This window comes from Megalobrama amblycephala, linkage group LG8, assembly GCF_018812025.1.
Source record: "Megalobrama amblycephala isolate DHTTF-2021 linkage group LG8, ASM1881202v1, whole genome shotgun sequence".
Lineage (NCBI taxonomy): Eukaryota > Metazoa > Chordata > Actinopteri > Cypriniformes > Xenocyprididae > Megalobrama > Megalobrama amblycephala.
The window spans coordinates 25,601,854-25,621,787 of NC_063051.1; the positions used below are offsets into that span (position 1 = coordinate 25,601,854).

The following is a 19,934-nucleotide window of genomic DNA, read 5'->3' on the forward strand; positions in this document are numbered from 1 at the left end:
ATCTCGTGCTCCCCGCCCACGGAGTTCGCGCTTGCCTTAAACAGCATAAACAAAGTTCACACAGCTAATATAACCCTCAAAATGGATCTTTACAAAGTGTTCGTCATGCAGCATGTCTAATCGGGTAAGTATGGTATTTATTTGGATGTTTACATTTGATTCTGAATGAGTTTGATAGTGCTCTGTGGCTAAAGCTAACATTACACACTATTGGAGAGATTTATAAAGTATGAAGTTGTGTTTATGCATTATACAGACTGCAAGTGTTTAAAAAATAAAAATGACGACTGTCTCTGTAAATACAGTAAGAAACGATGGTAACTTTAACCACATTTAACAGTACATTAGCAACATGTTAACGAAACATTTAGAAAGACAATTTACAAATATCACTAAAAATATCATGTATCATGGATCATGTCAGTTATTATTGCTCCATCTGCCATTTTTCGCTATTGTTCTTGCTTGCTTACCTAGTCTGATGATTCAGCTGTGCACATCCAGACGTCCTGCCCTTGTCTAATGCTTTGAACATGGGCTGGCATATGCAAATATTGGGGTCATACATATTAATGATCCCGACTGTTACATAACAGTCGGTGTTATGTTGAGATTCGCCTGTTTTTCGGAGGTCTTTTAAACAAATGAGATTTATATAAGAAGGAGGAAACAATGGTATTTGAGACTCACTGTATGTCATTTCCATGTACTGAACTCTTGTTATTTAACTATGCCGAGGTAAATTCAATTTTTTAATTCTAGGGCACCTTTAAATGAATTTCATTAAATCAATTGAAGTCAATGGACTGGTAATTCTCATTTTATATGTTCTGATAAACTTCATCTAATATTATATCCAAATAAAATTTCTAATAAATATTGATAAAAATATATCTTTTCTTGCATCCCACTGGCTCTTGCTGTAGTGCTTGAAAAACTAAATAACATTTGAATAAGATAAGTAACCACAAATAAAGCTGTTCTTTATTCCTATACACTTTAACACACGTACACTTCAAGGATGTGGCAAGACTGATTTGCAAATCATGCTCTATGAAGGCTATTAAAATAAATTAAGTTTAAAATCCCATGAGGCTTTAGTTCAGGTAAAGCATTCCTGATATTTAGCACTCCTTAATCCTCTCTTTTGTTCTATACTAGCCCTGCATTAAAGAGGAAAGTGCTGGAGCAAAAAAATACTTTTTTTTTGACTAATTTCACAGCAAATCATTATTCTTTATATTGTAGCTCCTAGCCTTACTGTATATAAAGAGAGAGGAATGTGTGTGGAAATGGACTGTGCAGAGTATGTTTTTTTGTTTGTTACATAACAGCTTTTCCGCAGTGTTTGATAATCGCAACCAATCAATCAGTCAAACGGCTGCTCAGGAAGACACATGTCTTCCCGGAGGATTTTGGTAACACAGGGGACAGCACATTTACATATTCTGTACATGTGGTCGATGTGCAGTTATTGCTGAGGGTCTGATTGTGTTTCAGGAGAACAGAGTGTGGAAAAAACTGCTGAGTCATTGGTTTAATTATGCTAACAGACCGATGGAGGAGGAATTAGTATTCGTGGTAGAGCATGTGGGAAAGACCACAGTCTGGAGAAATTAAAGTATAAAGCCTAGATCACAGAAAACATACTCCAGAATAAGCTCTGATCTTTTCTTTTAAGTAAACGTGAAATGAAAATTGGACTGCTATTTATTTGATAACATTTTACAATTTTGCTGCAAACCTTAACATGAACTAACAACGAAAAATACCGTACTTCTAAAGCATTTATGAAACTTAGTTAATGTTAATTGCATTATTAAAATCAAAAGTTGGACTTGAGCTAACATTAACAATGAATAGTAATATTTTTATTCATTATAGTCAACAAAGATGAACAAATAAAGTAACAAATGTATTTCTCATAGTTAGTTAATGTTAATGCATCATCTGATGAGACCTTATTATAAAGTATTACCATTTATTTTCTAATAAACATCTTATTCTGCCACCATACTTATTTTCTTGTTGAATTTCCCATTTTACACAGAAATTCACCACCTTACAGAAGTAAAATAGGTTGCAAATACAGCTTAAAGGGTTAGTTCACACAAAAATGAAAATTATGTCATTAATGACTCACCCTCATGTCGTTCCAAACCCGTAAGACCTTCGTTCATCTTCGGAACACAGTTTAAGATATTTTAGATTTAGTCCGAGAGCTTTCTGTCCCTCCATTGAAAATGTATGTACGGTATACTGTCCATGTCCAGAAAGGTAATAAAAACATCATCAAAGTAGTCCATGTGACATCAGTGGGTTAGTTAGAAGTTTTTGAAGCATCAAAAATACATTTTGGTCCAAAAATAACAAAAACTATGACTTTATTCAGCATTGTATTCTCTTCCGGAATCCTTTCCATTGAATTGATTCCATTGAATTGATTCCATTGAATTGATTCCATTGAATTGATTCCATTGAATTGATTCCATTGAATCCTTTCATCTGTCGGCGTTGATAAAGCACTTTTACGTCGTTGTTTTTGGCAATTAGGACATCCGCGACATGCACACTTACGCACCATTTTAAAAAATATAGCAATTTCCCATATACAAACAATGTAGAATAGTTTGAATTCTGTGTGCGTCTCCCTCAGCCTGTAAACGAAGCTCGGGCGCACCGGATAACACGTCAGCAGCGTCTTACATCAGCAGCGTCACTGCGGAGTCGTGAACCCGGATTGACAACAGACCTGGAAGAGAATACAATGCTGAATAAAGTCGTAGTTTTTGTTATTTTTGGACCAAAATGTATTTTCGATGCTTCAAAAACTTCTAACTATGTCACATGGACTACTTTGATGATGTTTTTATTACCTTTCTGGACATGGACAGTATACCGTACATACATTTTCAATGGAGGGACAGAAAGCTCTCGGACTAAATCTAAAATATCTTAATTTGTGATCCGAAGATGAACGGAGGTCTTACGGGTTTGGAACGACATGAGGGTGAGTCATTAATGACATAATTTTCATTTTTTGGGTGAACTAACCCTTTAATGTTGACTTTAAAGTGTGAAATGAGAAGTCTCATGTTTTTATGTTATGCTTCAAGGGACAAGAAATCTTGGTTGTTTCTGAGTCTTCCAACAGACTGGTGATCTAGTTCATCTGTTTATATTGAAAGACTTATGGTTTATGACAACATGTCTCCTGCTTATGTTATGAGATTCATCAGTATTGCATTGACATATTGCTTATCTCCAGGATCATAATAGATTGAAGTACTTCAGAACGGCACGATGCGGCACGATGCGGCACGATGCAAACGAGGAAATGTGAGGCAATCAAAAGCAATCACAACTGCTTCCTCTGATGTAGAGTTTTATTACAAAATCATTTCCTCTCATCGCCCAATAATACAGATGGGTATTTGTTTTTGAAAGAGTGTGCTGCGTGCAGGCAGACGGCTGTGAACTTCTGGGTGATGTCAAATGAATACTTTATTGAGTTTGCCTGCAGCACTTCTGAGTTAATATGCACTGATGCCTATGTGTGTGTGAGTGTGTTGGCAGTCATGCATCAGAACACCACGAACACACTCAGCGGAGGGGAGGGTACCAGGTGCAGGATGTGGGGTCTATGCATCCACTCCCACACACTTTCTTAGTCACTGTGCCCACTCAGACTTTGCCAGCCCCTCCCAGCAGAGCAGGGAGACCCCTTTCTGCCAGTGTGTGGATGAAATCCAAAGAAATCAGGCACTCTGCAAGACACGGCTCAGTCTAGCACAGACTCAAACAGTGCTTGCTGCTGGGACTGGCTTAGAGGCTTTCCCTCGGGGACTGAACTGTGACGAGCTACCTGTGGGTGAACATCTCTTGGAGATAGAGTATTGGATACTGGATGCGTTGGAAAAATGCAAGATAGGAGGTTTGTTTCTGAGGGTCCAGGGCTGAAGCCTCCGCCCGAATCTGGGTTCTTCTCTGCACCTCTCGCCAGGCCGGGTAGCAACATCTTCAGCGCCGTCCAGCAGCAGGACTACTCCGCCATGATCTGGCTCAAAAGAAGGGATAGAATGGAACGGGTAAGGCTGACCTTTAACGACTGACCGCTAATATTGACAGTAACTGCTGACCGCTGCCCTTTTCCCCTCAGCACAGATACCATCCACCTGTAACCATGAAGGCACAGCACACACTGTCCTGAATAGGGTGGAGTGGGCAGGTCTGTGTGTCTGTGTGCTGACTGTAATTTATTTATTTATTTATTTATTTTGATTAACAGAAGCAGTTTTAAGTTTCTAATTGAAGATGAGCTGAGAGAACATGTTCATGTTCAGACTGTAGTGATGCAGCCTGTAACATGAGTGATCAATCTCACTAAACTCTCTAGAATCTGAAGAACACACACACGGTGAACTCAGGTTTATATTACATTGTGGGTCCCCACAATGTAATATAAACAAGTACACACACACACACACACACACACACACACACACACACACACACACATATATATATATATATATATATATATATATATATATATATATATATATATATATATATACTTTTCTAAATGTGTAATAATTGTAAATTTATTGTAAATTATTGTAAAAAAAAAAAAAAAAATATATTTTGACCGTTTAGTCAGTTTAGTTTGACAAATCAAACAAGAAAAAAAAACTTTCAAAAGAAACAGATCTGAAAAATAAAATCATGAAAGATCTGAAAGATGATCATGGCAATTCAGAATGAATGATTCCACTCATTTGACAGGTAATGAAGAATAATGAAAATGTCTGAAGTATAATCTAACTCATGGCAATTATGAACTGTGTTAATTATAAAATTATTAATACTTATACCTGCAAACATGCAAAACAATATGCCAATGATGATTTCTTTTAAATGAAAACAATATTTTTTGTGCTAAAATTTAATGAATAGAAAACTTTATACACTAACATACAAACGTTTGGGGTCAGTAAGAATTTTTTATTTATTTATTTATTTATTGGAAAGAAATTAAAGAAATGAATACTTTTATTTGCTTTGAGTTGATCAAAAATAACAGGAAAGACATTTATAATGTTACAAAAGCTGGAAAAAAATGTACACAACTGTTTTCAACAAATAATAATAAATGTTTCATAAGCATCAAATCAGCATATTAGAATGATTTCTGAAGGATCATGTGACACTGAAGACTGGAGTAATGATGCTGAAAATTCAGCTTTGCATCACAGAAATAAATTACATTTTAAATATATATTCAAAGAGAAAACAGTTATTTTAAATTGTTAAAAATATTTCACAATATTACTGTTTTTGCTGTATTTTGGATCAAATAAATGCAGCCCTGGTAAGCAGAAAAGAAAAATATTACTGATCTAAAACATACATTTGCAAGAAAAAGTATGTGAACCACTTGCAGAATCTATGAAAATGTGCAAAATTTTAACAAAATAAGAGAGATCAAACAAAATGCATGTTATTTTTTTATTTAGTACTGTGAGTAAGATATTTTACATAAAAGATGTTTACATATAATTTATAAGACAAAAGAAATAGCTGAATTTATTAAAATGACCCAGTTCAAAAGTTTGTGAACCATTGATTCTTAATACTGTGTGTGGTTACCTTGATGATCTACGACTGTTTGTTTGTTTTGTGATGGTTGTTCATGAGTCCGTTGTTTGTTCTGAGCAGTTAAACTGAGCTCTGTTCTTCAGAAAAATCCTCCAGGTCTTGTAGATTCTTCAGTTTTCAAGCATTTTTTTGCATATTTGAACCCTTTCCAAGCAGTTACTGAATGATTTTGAGATCTGTCTTTTCACACTGAGGACAACTGAGGGACTCAAACACAAGGTTCAAACATTCACCGATGCTCCAAAAGGAAACATGATGCACTAGGAGTTGGGGGGTGAAAACTTTTGAACAGGATGAAGATGTCCAAATTGTTCTTATTTTACTGAAATATCATTGCTTTTCATTTAGTACTGCCCTCCGGAAGCAACAGAAGATACTTGCATGTTTCCCGGAAGAAAAAATAAGTACAATTTACCTTGATATGCAAATTCAAAAGTTTTCACCCCCCAACTCTTAATGCATCGTGTTTCCTTTTGGAGCATTGGTGAATGTTTGAACCTTGTGTTTGAGTCCCTCAGTTGTCCTCAGTGTGAAAAGACAGATCTCAAAATCATACAGTCACTGCTGGAAAGGGTTCAAATATGCAAAAAAATGCTTGAAAACTGAAGAATCTGCAGGACCTGGAGGATTTTTCTGAAGAACAGAGCTCAGTTTAACTGCTCAGAACAAACAAGGGACTCATGAACCACATCACACAACAGAAAAACAGTAGATCATCCAGGTAACCACATACAGTATTAAGAATCAATGGTTCACATACTTTTGAATGGGGCCATTTAAATAAATTCAGCTTTTTTTTTCTTGTGGACTTTTATGTAAAATATCTTACTCAGGACAGTACTAAACAAAAAATAACATGCATTTTGTATGATCTTTCTTATTTTGTTAAAATTTTTCACATTTTCACAGATTCTTGCAACTGTATATATACAGTATAACAATTTGTATTAATTATTTATTAATTCTGACCATTTAACATCAATACTGTTCAGTTAGAACAAATGTCATACATTTTGATGTATAGATGAAACAGCTATTCAATCAATGTGCTGAAATGAGATTTAGTGCCATCTGTGGTCAAAATGAAAATGGTTTGGGTACATCTGTGCCATTTTGGTATCGTCATTTTACTCAGATTTATCTCAAATTTAAAATGTCAAAACATTATACTATTTTCTGATCTTCTAAACAAAGTAATTACATATATTTTATTTAAATTGTAAAATATGCAGAAAAAAGGGAAAAAATAAAACATTAATTAGGATACTGAGAATTAGCTGAGAATTAAAAAAAAAAAAAAAAAATCTGAATGGTCCTAAAAATAGACTCTTTTTTTTTTACTTTTGAATTTGGGGTGAAATTTGGCCTGTACACATTTTTGTGAATTTGACATATATTTAGATGATGCTCCCAGCCTGCAGAAAGCCAGTATTTCTTCTTTGTTCTCTGTTAACTGTGTACTGTAGCAGCTAGTCTCATTTGGCTTGCTGGGTCTCTCTCTAACACTCTATGTCTTTCTCTTTCTTGTTGAAATGAGCCACTCGGGAGTTTTGGGGAGGGAGGTGTGCTGTGCTCTGCCTTACCCGATAAGAATTGATTACCTTCTCTGTTCTGCCACTGTCCCTGTGTTTCTCTCATATAAATATAAATCATGCTCTATTTGCCAAATCTTTAACTTCTCCTTCAACCTTAAAATCCAATTACATAACCAGGCCACTATACCTGTGAATTAAGCACTTATGCCTGTTGTAAAAGTGTAGTGCTTGATCAAAGCAGTGGTTTCATTCCTGGCTCTAGATCTTCCTGTTTAAATGAGCTCTGTTTAGCCTTTGGGTTCAGACTGAAATCTTTGAGATAAAGCTTTGGATGTTTTAAGTATTCTGCTCAGGAGGGACATCTTGTCCTTACACAGCCTGATCGCTCTCTCTCTCTCTCTCTCTCTCTCTCTCTCTCTCACACACACACACACACACACACATACACACACACAGGTTTGTTTTGCTATTAAAGTGAGGACATTCCTTAGGCGTAATGGTTTTTATACTGTACAAACTGTCCATTCTATCCCCCTACACTACCCCTACTCCTAAACCTACCCATCACGGAAAACATTCAGCATTTTTACATTTTTAATAAAACATTGTTTAGTATGTTTTTAAAGCTATTTTAACTCATGAAATGTCCTCATATTTCATGTTTACGTCGTAATACCAGTGTAATACCCATGTCATTATACAAATTTATGTCCTCATAAATCACAAAAATGTGCACACACACACACACACACACATACACGCACACACAAACACTTTGAACATAGTGGCTATAATCTAAGATAAATCTCTTATAATGTAGTAGTATAATGTCTTATAAAGAATTCATTACTTTTGGTTTTCCGCATCGGACATTGCAAACAAAGTAGAAACTATATCTATAGAATCTGTATCTATAGAAATCTATAGGTGTACCAAATGATTAATTGATTAACCATTGCGTTTAGTTGGATTAAATAATAGACAAATGTATTAAACTGAAAGAAAAGATATGCAAATGAAAAGTTTGATAGTAATAGCATTATGAAATGTAGTTACTGTGAATGAAACATTTTGTGTAGTGAAAAGGATACTTTGTGATTTTGTGTATTGTACTAACACAATTGAAAATATGCTGAAATGTCTGAAAAAGTGCACTTTTGATGATCTGTTGTGATATTAGTACTAAGAATGTAGCAATTGCTTGTGAAAATTGTGCCAAAGCAATTAAAAACACTATAAAATGCTCCGATACCAATAACTGATACACAGCGTGTACAGTATAGTGCTTGCGACAAAAAAAGTTTTCTGTGATATGTAGGATTAGGGGTAGGGTTAGTGAAGTGGGGTAGAATATACAGTTTGTACTGTATGAAAACCATTATGCCTATGGAGAGTCCCCATAAACCACAAATTCAAGCGTGCGTGCGTGTGTGTGTGTGTGTGTGTATATGTGTGTGGTCATGGTATTCCCCACGTTATGGGGACTAAATGTCCTCATTTAAAATATAAGAAAGTTTTCTGAGTTTTGAAAATGTAACACTTGCTTGTGCAATTTGCTCTAACAAACTGTAATAGTGCTGGGTAGATTACTTACAAATTGTAGTCAGTTACTGATTGCAAATTACATGATGAAACTTTTATTTAGATAGATAATATATGCCAAATATATTCCTTTGTAAGGTTCTTAAAAAAGCAAAATCATGATCCAGTAAAAAAGAAAAAGAAAATAATAGATCTTTCAGCCTGAGATGCAATAAATGTACTTGCTTCCCCTCTCCAAATAACCCAAGAAAAGGTTCCAGCTGTTTTTTTTTTTTTTATATATATATATATATATATATATATAAAAATAATGAGACCTTGTTCAGCTGGGCCTTTTTCGTCAATACAGGCACAGTAATTTTATGAGTCTCTCATGTGGAACCCCCCATTTATATCAATTTTTGCTCATTCTAGATCTTCCTGTGCAACTTACTGGGTGAATTCTGCCCTTTCATCAAAGTCAGCCTGACTGTGTGCTGTTCGCCAGGGTTTAAAGTGCGATATCCTGCAGACAGAAGCACAGCATACACACTAAACACTGATGTGGCCCTCAGTATGTGTGACGCCCACACACATTCACTGACCTTAAAGCACACAGATGCACAGCGGGAGTGAATGAGTCAGGAATATGAACAGGAGTGTTTCTGACACCCAAAAATGGCCCTTATGAAAATCACAGCCAATGTACATATCGATTAATAATGCATGGAAACATGTGTTGTTGTAGTTTCTGAACACTGAGTAGCCTATCATGCAGTGGGAGCTCTCATCTCACAGTGGACAGAGAGGTCAGTCACTGGAGCAGGTAAAATCCTAATGAGTCTTAAGGGAGAAAGATTGTCTCAGTTCGGTCCCCTAATGATGCTCTTTTGCCAGAGGTGTTGCTGTGGATTATATACTTCAGTTTCAAGATTTTGTCCTGGATAAATTCTAAGGATGCTGAGGATGTGAGAGCTGTTTTCATTGGGAAAGGTGGTGTTATCTTAGAAATGGTCTCTGTTGAGGAAACTAGATAATGGTGCGATAGTGGTTACAGCTCAGGGCTGCTAATTGGATTGTTGCTTAATGCAAGGTTACTTCAGGTGGACTATCCCTGTAATCAGGCACAGACAGACTCTTGTCACAGTTTCAGTTCAGTTTGGACTTTAGGGGCTTTGCACCAAATAGTTCTATGAACTCAATTATAGGAACTAGCCACTAGTAGTTCCTCGAGAACTAATTTCTCCCCCGGGCCATGTTCCTGGTTCCATTCGCACAGGCAATATGAAGTCTTTCGGAAGTCTGAAGAGACAGACAGCGGTGTCTTTAAGCGCGAAATTTACAAATTCTAAAAACTGATGGATGGAGGATGTTTGTGTTCGCGGCATTCCCGTCTGTGTTAGTCACTATGATTACTGATTTGATTTGCCATCACGTTCAGCTGTGTCACCTTGTTTGCCTGTGTATTTAAGTTCCTGTGATTTCAGTTCAAGTTGTCCAGTCTCATCTGTTACACTGAAGCTACCCTGTGTTTGAATCGCTTGTGTGTTGAATTAAAGACTTTTGGATCCTCCTCTTTGTTTGTTTATATATAGCGAATTGTGAAAATGCTGTAGAAACATATACAAAGTTTTGTCATGAAACTCTAGAAGGCACAGGCTGATAGGTCCTTAACTTAATCATTCTGTATAGGGCACAGCTGATTGCTTCCTGCCGTATCAGTAGCCAATGAGCTCGCTTGCTAAACCTTCAAATACTTAGTTAGCATTTGCCTTAGCAGTGCAGCCAACTTTCAGAAACCTTTCACCTTCCACAGCTCCAACTGTATAGATCTGCTACGGGTAATTCATGTGTGCTGTATTGTAAAGCGGCAGCATGTCTAGCTCACCGCAGTGTATTGTGTATGTATTGGCTGTAGTAAGTCCTGTTCTGCAGCAGCAGCAATAACCAACAGATCTATTCTGCCAAGACCAAACATATCAACATTGTCATATTGCCATGACAATTTTTCCAGTAACTCTTTATGCAAGTTTCACCAGTAGGTGGCACCAAGTGATTGGACCCTATTTTAACAACCTAAGCACATGGTCTAAAGCGCACGGCGCAAGTGCACTTAGGGTGTGTCCGAATCCACTTTTGCTAAAGCCGAGTTCAGTTCAGTTTTGAGAAATCGCCGACAAATGCCTGAAATCACAGGCAAATCGGTGCTCGTTCACGCGAGTGACAATCACGCAGTGTGAATGAGCAAAGACGCGATCTGACAGAATCGCCGACGAGTTGCCGACGCTCGTGAGATATTTGGCATGCTAAATATCTGGACCTGTCGGCGATTCAAAATCCTGCTGTGTGAAAAGTGTTCTGACTGAAAACTACATCGGCGATGACTGACAGCCAATGAGAGAGCAAGATACAGAGCAGCGGGGAGTTCGGGCAGGAGTTATAGACCACTCTCTTTGCAGAACACACAATCCTTATTCCTCGCTTCTCCCCAACCATTTCCTCCTCCATATTCTTCTCCTCTTGTTTTCGCTGCAAATCAGCGCACAGGCAATTCGTATTGCAAGCTTCTTGCGGGCTACCATTTTTAATAATAATCCAGTCTCACGTGAGAACTCGCGTTGTTTCCTTGTCACATCTCGCGTGTGTTTGGTTGTGAAAAGTAGTTTGCGTGCCAGACAGAGTTGTCGGCGATTCTTCCTATTGTAAAGTCATGCAGTGTGAAACCTTCTGTCGCCGATTCATCATGCAGTTTGAACACAGCAGCGACTGAATGCTGGCCAAGATAGTCATGCAGTGTGAAGAGAACAGTGACCCGACTACTTTGAAAATCGTGCAGTCTGAACTCGGCATAAGTTTTTAACGACGGAAAAAAGGTCTTAAAGGGTTGTCCCTATTCTCTTAATGAGTAATGGGTGTGTTTTTGGCGTAACGTGCAATAAACCAATCAGAGTCTCATCTCCCATTCCCTTCCCTTCCCGGTTGCGCTCGCGCCATGGCGGATTCACTATTTACAAAAACTGAATGCTTCTCTAGCGAGAAAACGGATCTGCTCGTGCACAAGGTTAAAGCGTGTGAGCAGAACATTTACTGGACAAGCCAGATTCCACCAAAGCATTTTTATCTTTATGCACACAATAATAATCTTTTACATTGTAATCCTTTTATTTTTTAATAATTTGCATGTTTGTGTGCTGCTGCGCATCCCTGTGTGTGTAATAAGCAGAGTGTATGCACGTTGTGCACCCGCCTATACACTCTAAAAAAAGCTGGGTTAAAAACAACCTAAGTTGGGTTAAATATGGACAAACCCAGCAGGTTGGGTTAAAGGTCACCTATTATGCCCTCTTTCACAAGATGTAATATAAGTCTCTGGTCTGGTCAAATTTCAGCTTAAAATACCCCACAAATTTGCCCCTATTTGGGGGTGAGCAAAAACATGCCTTTTACTATATTACTATATTGCTGGCTAAAAAAATAGATCCAAAATTGGTTGAAAAAAATGGCTGGGTGAAAACAACCCAATCCCTGGGTTTGTCCATATTTAACCCAGCATTTTTAGAGTGTAGGCGCATATTACTAACACGCTTTTTAAATAACAACAAAAATATTGCGCCAATGAATTTAGACCAGATTTCAGTTGGTCAATGGCGCAGTCTATTTCAGTTCCTCCTCGTTTTCAGACCAGCACAGATGGGCGCAAATGCATTTGCTATTTAAACAACGTGGTGCTGGATGTGAAAATGATAACAGTGTTGGGCTGAAACTAGCAAAAAACACTTCTGTCAAGCCTGGCACCACATTGTGCTGGGTGTATGATAGGGCCCATTGTCTTGATGAGTGAGACTGAATCATCCATTCAAACGATTCATTCAAAAGAGCTGATTCTTTCAGGAACTGAACAAGTGAAATTGAATCATTCACTCAACACTGAGTGTGTTATTTTAAGATGCGCAACGGTTCTGCTACAACTTTGTTGTAGTATTTGTGTTTTGCATGAATTACCACCTTCTTCTTCTTGCGAGTAAGTATCAGATTCATGTTTTGAATTCAGAGCAGACACAGCTGCTACTACAGGCAAAACATCTCTCCAAAACACACTTACCTCACTTATTGGAATTTATAAGCCAGAAACAACTACATAGAATGCAAGGCGTTGCGTAACTGTGTTAAAGTGAATTTAGTTTTTTACTCATCTTCCACAATGTTGGAATGCCTTCAAATTATCTCTAGACTATTTGGGGGCTTTTCTCAGAAAATATCGATAAATTTGATTCATTGCATTTAATTAAATTAATTTGATTACAATTTTGACAGATCTTCAGAAATGTGTGGGTCTTTCTGCTAGGTTAAAAAACTATTAGAGAAAGAGTAGATTGTTTTTGTGTAGTATATCATACAATGCCAAGTCCTAAAATAAGTTTTCCTCCTGGCCATAAGGGTCCTCTGTCAGAGAAGGACAGTCAAGTTTCTCTTATATATTACATCCTGTCTGCGCCACCACTCCCTGGAGAAATGACTCACCTAGCATTGTCTGGGCCATCAGCCTCCTTTTTTTTCTCTCTCACTTTTCAATTCAGTACATTTTATTTAAGTATTTACAGGACTCAAAAAAGTTATAAAATATATTTTTACATTTTCTTAAGACATTGAGTGCTATTAGCCTGTGTAAAACGCTTCACCACAATACAAAAGTGTTGGTGCTGGTTGCCAGGCTTGTGCTATGCAGTTGCTAAGGTGTTCTGGGTGGTTGTTGTGGAGTTGTTAAGTGGTTGCTTAATGTTCCAAGTCAAAAAGGTCCTAATGTCTATGAATTTCAGGTCCTTAGATGGGCCTTGGCCATCAGTATATGAGTTTTTTTTTTTTTTTTTTATCATTTGTGTCCATTTCATAAATGGTGCAGGACGTGAATGTAATTTTAATATTTAGGGTAGAAGGTTTATTGAAATCTGTAACACTAAGTACACTCTTAAAAATAAAGGTTCCAAAAGGGGTTTTCTCAGCAATGCCATAGGAGAACCATTTTCAGTTCCTCAAAGAACGTTTTGCAGTGAGTAAGAACCTTTTTTCTTAGTAAGAACATTTTGATAACCTAAAGAACCTTTTTTGAACCTTTTTGTGGAATGGAAAGGTTCCACTGATTAAAAGGTTCTTTATGGAGCCACAGATGCCAATAAAGAACCTTTATTTTTAATAGTGTATAAGCTATAGTAATAGAGATGCAAACACTTTCCCTTTCTTTTCCCCTCTCCTTTCCATTTGACCTTCTTTTGCACCCCATCAGCAGCACTTAACACTTCTACAAAATGCCTAACTCTCCCCTTTTAATATTAATTAATAATTCATCATCCATATCATCTTATTGTATAATAATTAAAACTCACTTTTACATAACAAAAACATAACAAACTCTGTACTTCTGTGCTCTACTGTATGTAAGTTCAGCTGCTGTGCAGTGATGGAGTGCTTGGGGTTTTGAGGTGAGGGGCTCAGCTGTAACTAATGGACGTCATGCTGACAGTGACCTCTATTCCAACTTATATGGGCAGGTTCACTCCCATTTCGTTTCGCTCTCTTTTTCCTTCACTGAAAAGTTATGCAACGGATGTCCCAAAACACAGTTACATATATCTCATGTCCAACTTCCTGCCAGTTCTCCTCAATGTATCAACTGCTGTAAGTGCGATCAAGTCTTGTGGTCTGTCAATATCGCGCTTATTCAGAAGGCTTTTGCTGACTCTAAAGTGGTCAAGAAGGGGAATTTGTTGCTTTTAAATACGCTTACTCCACAAACTCCACTCTGTAATCACAGAACTGAGAAGAATCTCATTAAGCAATGATACAAATCCCAGTGAAGGAGGTCGTCTGTATCTCATGAGTATAGACAGTAATTAACAGAGCATAAGTGAGGTGAGATTCAGCAGGAGTCTCCCGCTGTATGCAGCATATGCTCCATTCCATGGCTATAGTGTGCCAGGAACATCTACTGAGTGATTCCAGAGAAAACTTGAAGTACTTATTACTTCAAGCACTTGCCCTTTTTGCATCCCACATCACGTGAGACAACCAGCTAATTACCCTATTGAAAAATCCAGCAAAACCTAGTATGAATACCATGTTGGTCCAGAATACCATGTTGCTGGTTTATGCTAGTTAAAACTGGTACTGGTATATGCCGTTTTGTCGCTCTTTGATGTGGCATGACACCACTATACAGGCACCTCATTGCAAGTGGCAGCGCGGAGAGCGAGTGAACGAGATCATCTCTTCCTCTTTAATACTAATTACAGACTAAACTTAAATGAACATCTGAAGGTATGTTGAAAGATACAGTACAACTTACTGAAACATATCTTGTGTAATCGTTCAATGAATGTTTCAACCACGGAAAGACATCAGTGAAACAGCTTGTAAACAATTATGTCACGTAGCATTATTTACTCAGAAATGCCATTCAGCACAGCTTGTTAGTTCGCTAGAGAAATTAACTCTTTCGCTACATATATGCACTATATTAGCCTATTTATTCATTATATTTTACTTAACCTTTCTTTATTATTTAATGTATATGTTAAATGTATGTTTAAATACAAACCCGATTCCAAAAAAGTTGGGACACTGTACAAATTGTGAATAAAAAAGGAATGCAATAATTTACAAATCTCATCAACTTATATTTTATTCACAATAGAATATAGATAACATATCAAATGTTGAAAGTGAGACATTTTGAAATGTCATGCCAAATATTGGCTTATTTTGGATTTCATGAGAGCTACACATTCCAAAAAAGTTGGGACAGGTAGCAATAAGAGGCCGGAAAAGTTAAATGTACATATAAGGAACAGCTGGAGGACCAATTTGCAACTTATTAGGTCAATTGGCAACATGATTGGGTATAAAAAGAGCCTCTCAGAATGGCAGTGTCTCTTAGAAGTCAAGATGGGCAGAGCATCAACAATTCCCCCAATGCTGCGATGAAAAATAGTGGAGCAATATCAGAAAGGAGTTTCTCAGAGAAAAATTGCAAAGAGTTTGAAGTTATCATCATCTACAGTGCATAGTATCATGCAAAGATTCAGAGAATCTGGAACAATCTCTGTGCGTAAGGGTCAAGGCCGGAAAAACATACTGGATGCCCGTGATCTTCGGGCTCTTATATGGCACTGTATCACATACTACTGTAATGGAAATCACAACATGGGCTCAGGAATACTTCCATAAAACATTGTCGGTGAACACAATCCGCCGTGCCATTCGCCGTTGCCAGCTAAAACTCTATACGTCAAAAAAGAAGCCTATCTAACCTGTGGCAAAGTGGAAAACTGTTCTGTGGTCAGACGAATCAAAATTTTAAGTTCTTTTTGGAAAACTGGGACGCCATGTCATCCAGACTAAAGAGGACAAGGACAACCCAAGTTGTTATCAGCACTCAGTTCAGAAGCCTGCATCTCTGATGGTATGGGGTTGCATGAGTGCATGTGACATGGGCAGCTTACACATCTGGAAAGGCACCATCAATGCTGAAAGGTATATCCAAGTTCTAGAACAACATATGCTCCCATCCAGACGTCGTCTCTTTCAGGGAAGACCTTGCATTTTCCAACATGACAATGCCAGACCACATACTGCATCAATTACAACATCATGGCTGCGTAAAAGAAGGATCCGGGTACTGAAATGGCCAGCCTGCAGTCCAGATCTTTCACCCATAGAAAACATTTGGCACATCACAAAGAGGAAGATGCGACAAAGAAGACCTAAGACAGTTGAGCAACTAGAATCCTGTATTAGACAAGAATGGGACAACATTCCTATTCCTAAACTTGAGCAACTTGTCTCCTCAGTCCCCAGACATTTGCACACTGTTATAAAAAGAAGAGGGGATGCCACACAGTGGTAAACAAGGCCTTGTCCCAACTTTTTTGAGATGTGTTGAAATTTTAAATCAACTTATTTTTCCCTTAAAATGATACATTTTCTCAGTTTAAACATTTGATATGTCATCTATGTTGTATTCTGAATAAAATATTGAAATTTGAAACTTCCACATCATTGCATTTGTTTTTATTCACAATTTGTACAGTGTCCCAACTTTTTTGGAATCGGGTTTGTAAATCTGTCATGAAAACAAGTTATGACAGCCACTGTGTAGGCCTAAATTAATATATTTTAACATTGAATTGGACTGGAGTAGTAACAGATTTAGAAGTTAATGCAAAAACTGCCTTATATGCAATTTAAATGTTTGCATACCATTTTTATGTGTGTTGATTATTATATCTAAAAATAAATAGCAACTTAATTTAAGAATTTGGGCTCTGTTATTAATTGTAACCTTTAATATTATAATAATATGCAAGAAAGTGCTCCCTATATGTAGTTCACAGCATTAGCAGAGATAGATTTTTTATCCTCAAGAAAATTTTAATTATAATTAAATTTATTTAAAGACAAGACACAATTGGTCCCACTTTATATTAAGTGGCCTTAACTACTATGTACTTACATAAAAAATAAGTACAATGTACTTATTGGGATCATATTGAATTGCAAATTGAATTGAATTGCACTATTGCCGCTATTGAGGTGGGACACGGGTAAGGTTAGGGAAAGCTTTGGTGGTATGGGTAAGTTTAAGGGTAGGGGTGAGGTGTAAGGGAAAGAAAGAAAAAAGCAATTTTATGTTTGTTTTCTCCCTCCTGCTGTACCGAATCCATACTGAATCGTGACTAAAATACCGGTATGTACTGAACCGTAATTTTTTGTGTACCGTTACACCCCTAATAGTAATAGTAAAATAACACTTTCTCAAACATTTTCTACTAAATGAGACAATTTTTGAAATAGAGTAAGAGTACTTTGAAGTAGAGTAAGAGTAGAGATACAATTATTGTGAATAACATAGTTCAGATAATATGGTCTGACTTTTGGGGCAGTTGTGGCCTAATGGTTAGAGAGTCGGACTTGTAACCCAAAGGTCATGGGTTCGCATCTCAGTACCAGCAAGAAAATGTATGTGGGGGGAGTGAATGAACAGCACTTCCTTCCACTCTCATTACCCACAACTGAGGTGTCCTTGAACAAAACACCTAACCCCCAATCACTCCTCAGACGCAGCAGCGAAAAATGGCTGCCTACTGCTCTGGAGTGTGTGTGTTCAATACTCACTGCTGTGTGTGTGTGTGTGCACACTTGTATGGGTAAAAAAAGAGCACAAATTCCAAGTATGGGATACAAAACTTGGCTACACGTCATGTCATCTTCACTTGATCTCAGTAAATCTGAACACAGTTTGAGACATTCTTGAGATCTCTTCTGAAAGTAAAGCAGAGTCTTTTCAGATCAGTAGAAAACATACTCAAATTGTTCTAATTTTCTGTTTCTAAGATTTTCTGTTTCTATTTTCTGTTGCATTCCGGTGAATCTCATATAGCCTAGTTTCATTTGATTGATTAGTTCAAAAGCTTGCCAGGCATTAGACACAAATGAGACATTACAGCATGAGTATAGAGCTATAAAATGAAAGCAGACTCTGGATAGTTGGTCTTTAATGAGAAATATGTGAGTTCAAATGTGCTTTGGCAAATCTAAGCACAGTTTGAGGACAATTCTGGAGACTTGTGAGATCACTGGGATCTTTTTCCCATGAGAACAATCTGAGAAGCAGGAGACTTAAGCAAAAGTCTCCATTTGCTTTCCATTTAATGTAATTTGCTGTCTGAGAGAAGACAGATATTAAAGAGATCTCCTATGGGGTTTTTCTTTCCTAAGGGAAGGTTATTCAGATTCTCAGATTGCCTGAGTCGCATACCGGTGACTCTAATAAACAACTTACTTGATAGATTAGTTTACGATCCGACCAGCCAGTTGCAACGATGCTGAATTATTTATAGGGAACGTGTCAAGCTCGTTTATGCTTGCGCTGAACTTCCCCTCTGCCGTGCTGGAAGGAAAGGAGATAATACCTTAGAGATACTTGGAGTCAGAAGGTTGTGTTTTATAACATGTCTTTTTTTCCCCGTGGTCTTTCTTCTGCTGATGCCAAATCCATTTGCACTCTGCCAGGAGAGTTTTGCTTCACAGGGCAGGTGAGAAAGATGCAGAGGGGAGGGGGATTGTTCTGTGTTAGCCCAGCATTGGATGTTTCGAGAGAGGGAGTGGACCATGTCTTTCTCTCTCCTCCTCTCTCTTTTCTCTGTCTCCATCACTATGGAGTTTAGGCGAGGAAACCACATAGCCAGTGGAAGCATGCATGAGCTCAGGGTGCTAAAACAAAAGGCACAATCTATCACCCACTATATCATTCCGGGGACCTGCACTTCCATTACAGTGATGAGCGTAAGAGAGAGGCTGAGCGGGACACGTTACCAAGGAGACTACAATGATGAAATGCACTAGCGTCTCGTTTTCCATGTTTCCTGAAGTCTGAAGGAACTTAAATGCTGTTATGCCAGGCTCTGCCACTCAGGAGAACATCATGAAGGTGAGGGTTAACTTTCTCTTCAGTCTCTTAACACCCCATCAGAATTTTCCCATAGAAAGTGTCTGCGTTTTAAATTGAAATTAAATGATATTTTATATAGATCTATATATATATATAAATATATATCAATTGCCAAACAAAATAATGCCGAAAAAAATTCTTATTATAATCTGCTAATCTTACTACGTATCTGGTAATTATGAGTAATAACAATTCTCACTAATAAATGTCCAGTATATATATATATATATATATATATATATATATATATATATATATATATACACAGTGCATATATGTACAAGAACACACACACACACACACACACACATACACAATGACATATTTGTGTTAATGGCAATGGCAATTTTTTGGGATAATATGCTTAATTTTATGAAAATAATTTCAAAATGCAGAACTGTAAAACTGCTAATATAATATAATATAATATAATATAATATAATATAATATAATATAATATAATATAATATAATATAATATAATATAATATAATATAATAATATATTTGTGAGAATTACCCAATAACTCATAATTACCAGATACATAGAAAGATTAGCAGATAATTATATATATATATATATATATATATAAAATATATATATTCAAAAGATAGCTGAAAACTCATCTCTTCCGTGAGCACTTAACCTTATCATAAAAAAAAAATCCTGTGCTTTCACTTTCCCTTAATCCCTCTATATTCCAGCTTATGCTACTCT

The 19,934-nt window shown here is 37.0% G+C and overlaps 1 protein-coding gene across 2 annotated transcripts in view; it reads left to right on the plus strand.

Moving 5' to 3' along the window:
• Positions 1–3,382: 3,382 nt before the first annotated feature.
• The window catches only part of pld5 (phospholipase D family, member 5), a 41,682-nt gene continuing 25,130 nt past the window's right edge, over positions 3,383–19,934 (plus strand). The window contains exon 1 of one of the 2 annotated variants that reach the window (XM_048200253.1): positions 3,383–4,088. In XM_048200253.1, coding sequence (XP_048056210.1) covers positions 3,921–4,088 — 168 coding nt within the window. In that variant the 5' untranslated portion in view covers positions 3,383–3,920. Of the gene's footprint in view, positions 4,089–18,828; positions 19,198–19,934 lie in introns of those variants that run through there. The other variant, XM_048200254.1, reaches the window with a different exon arrangement.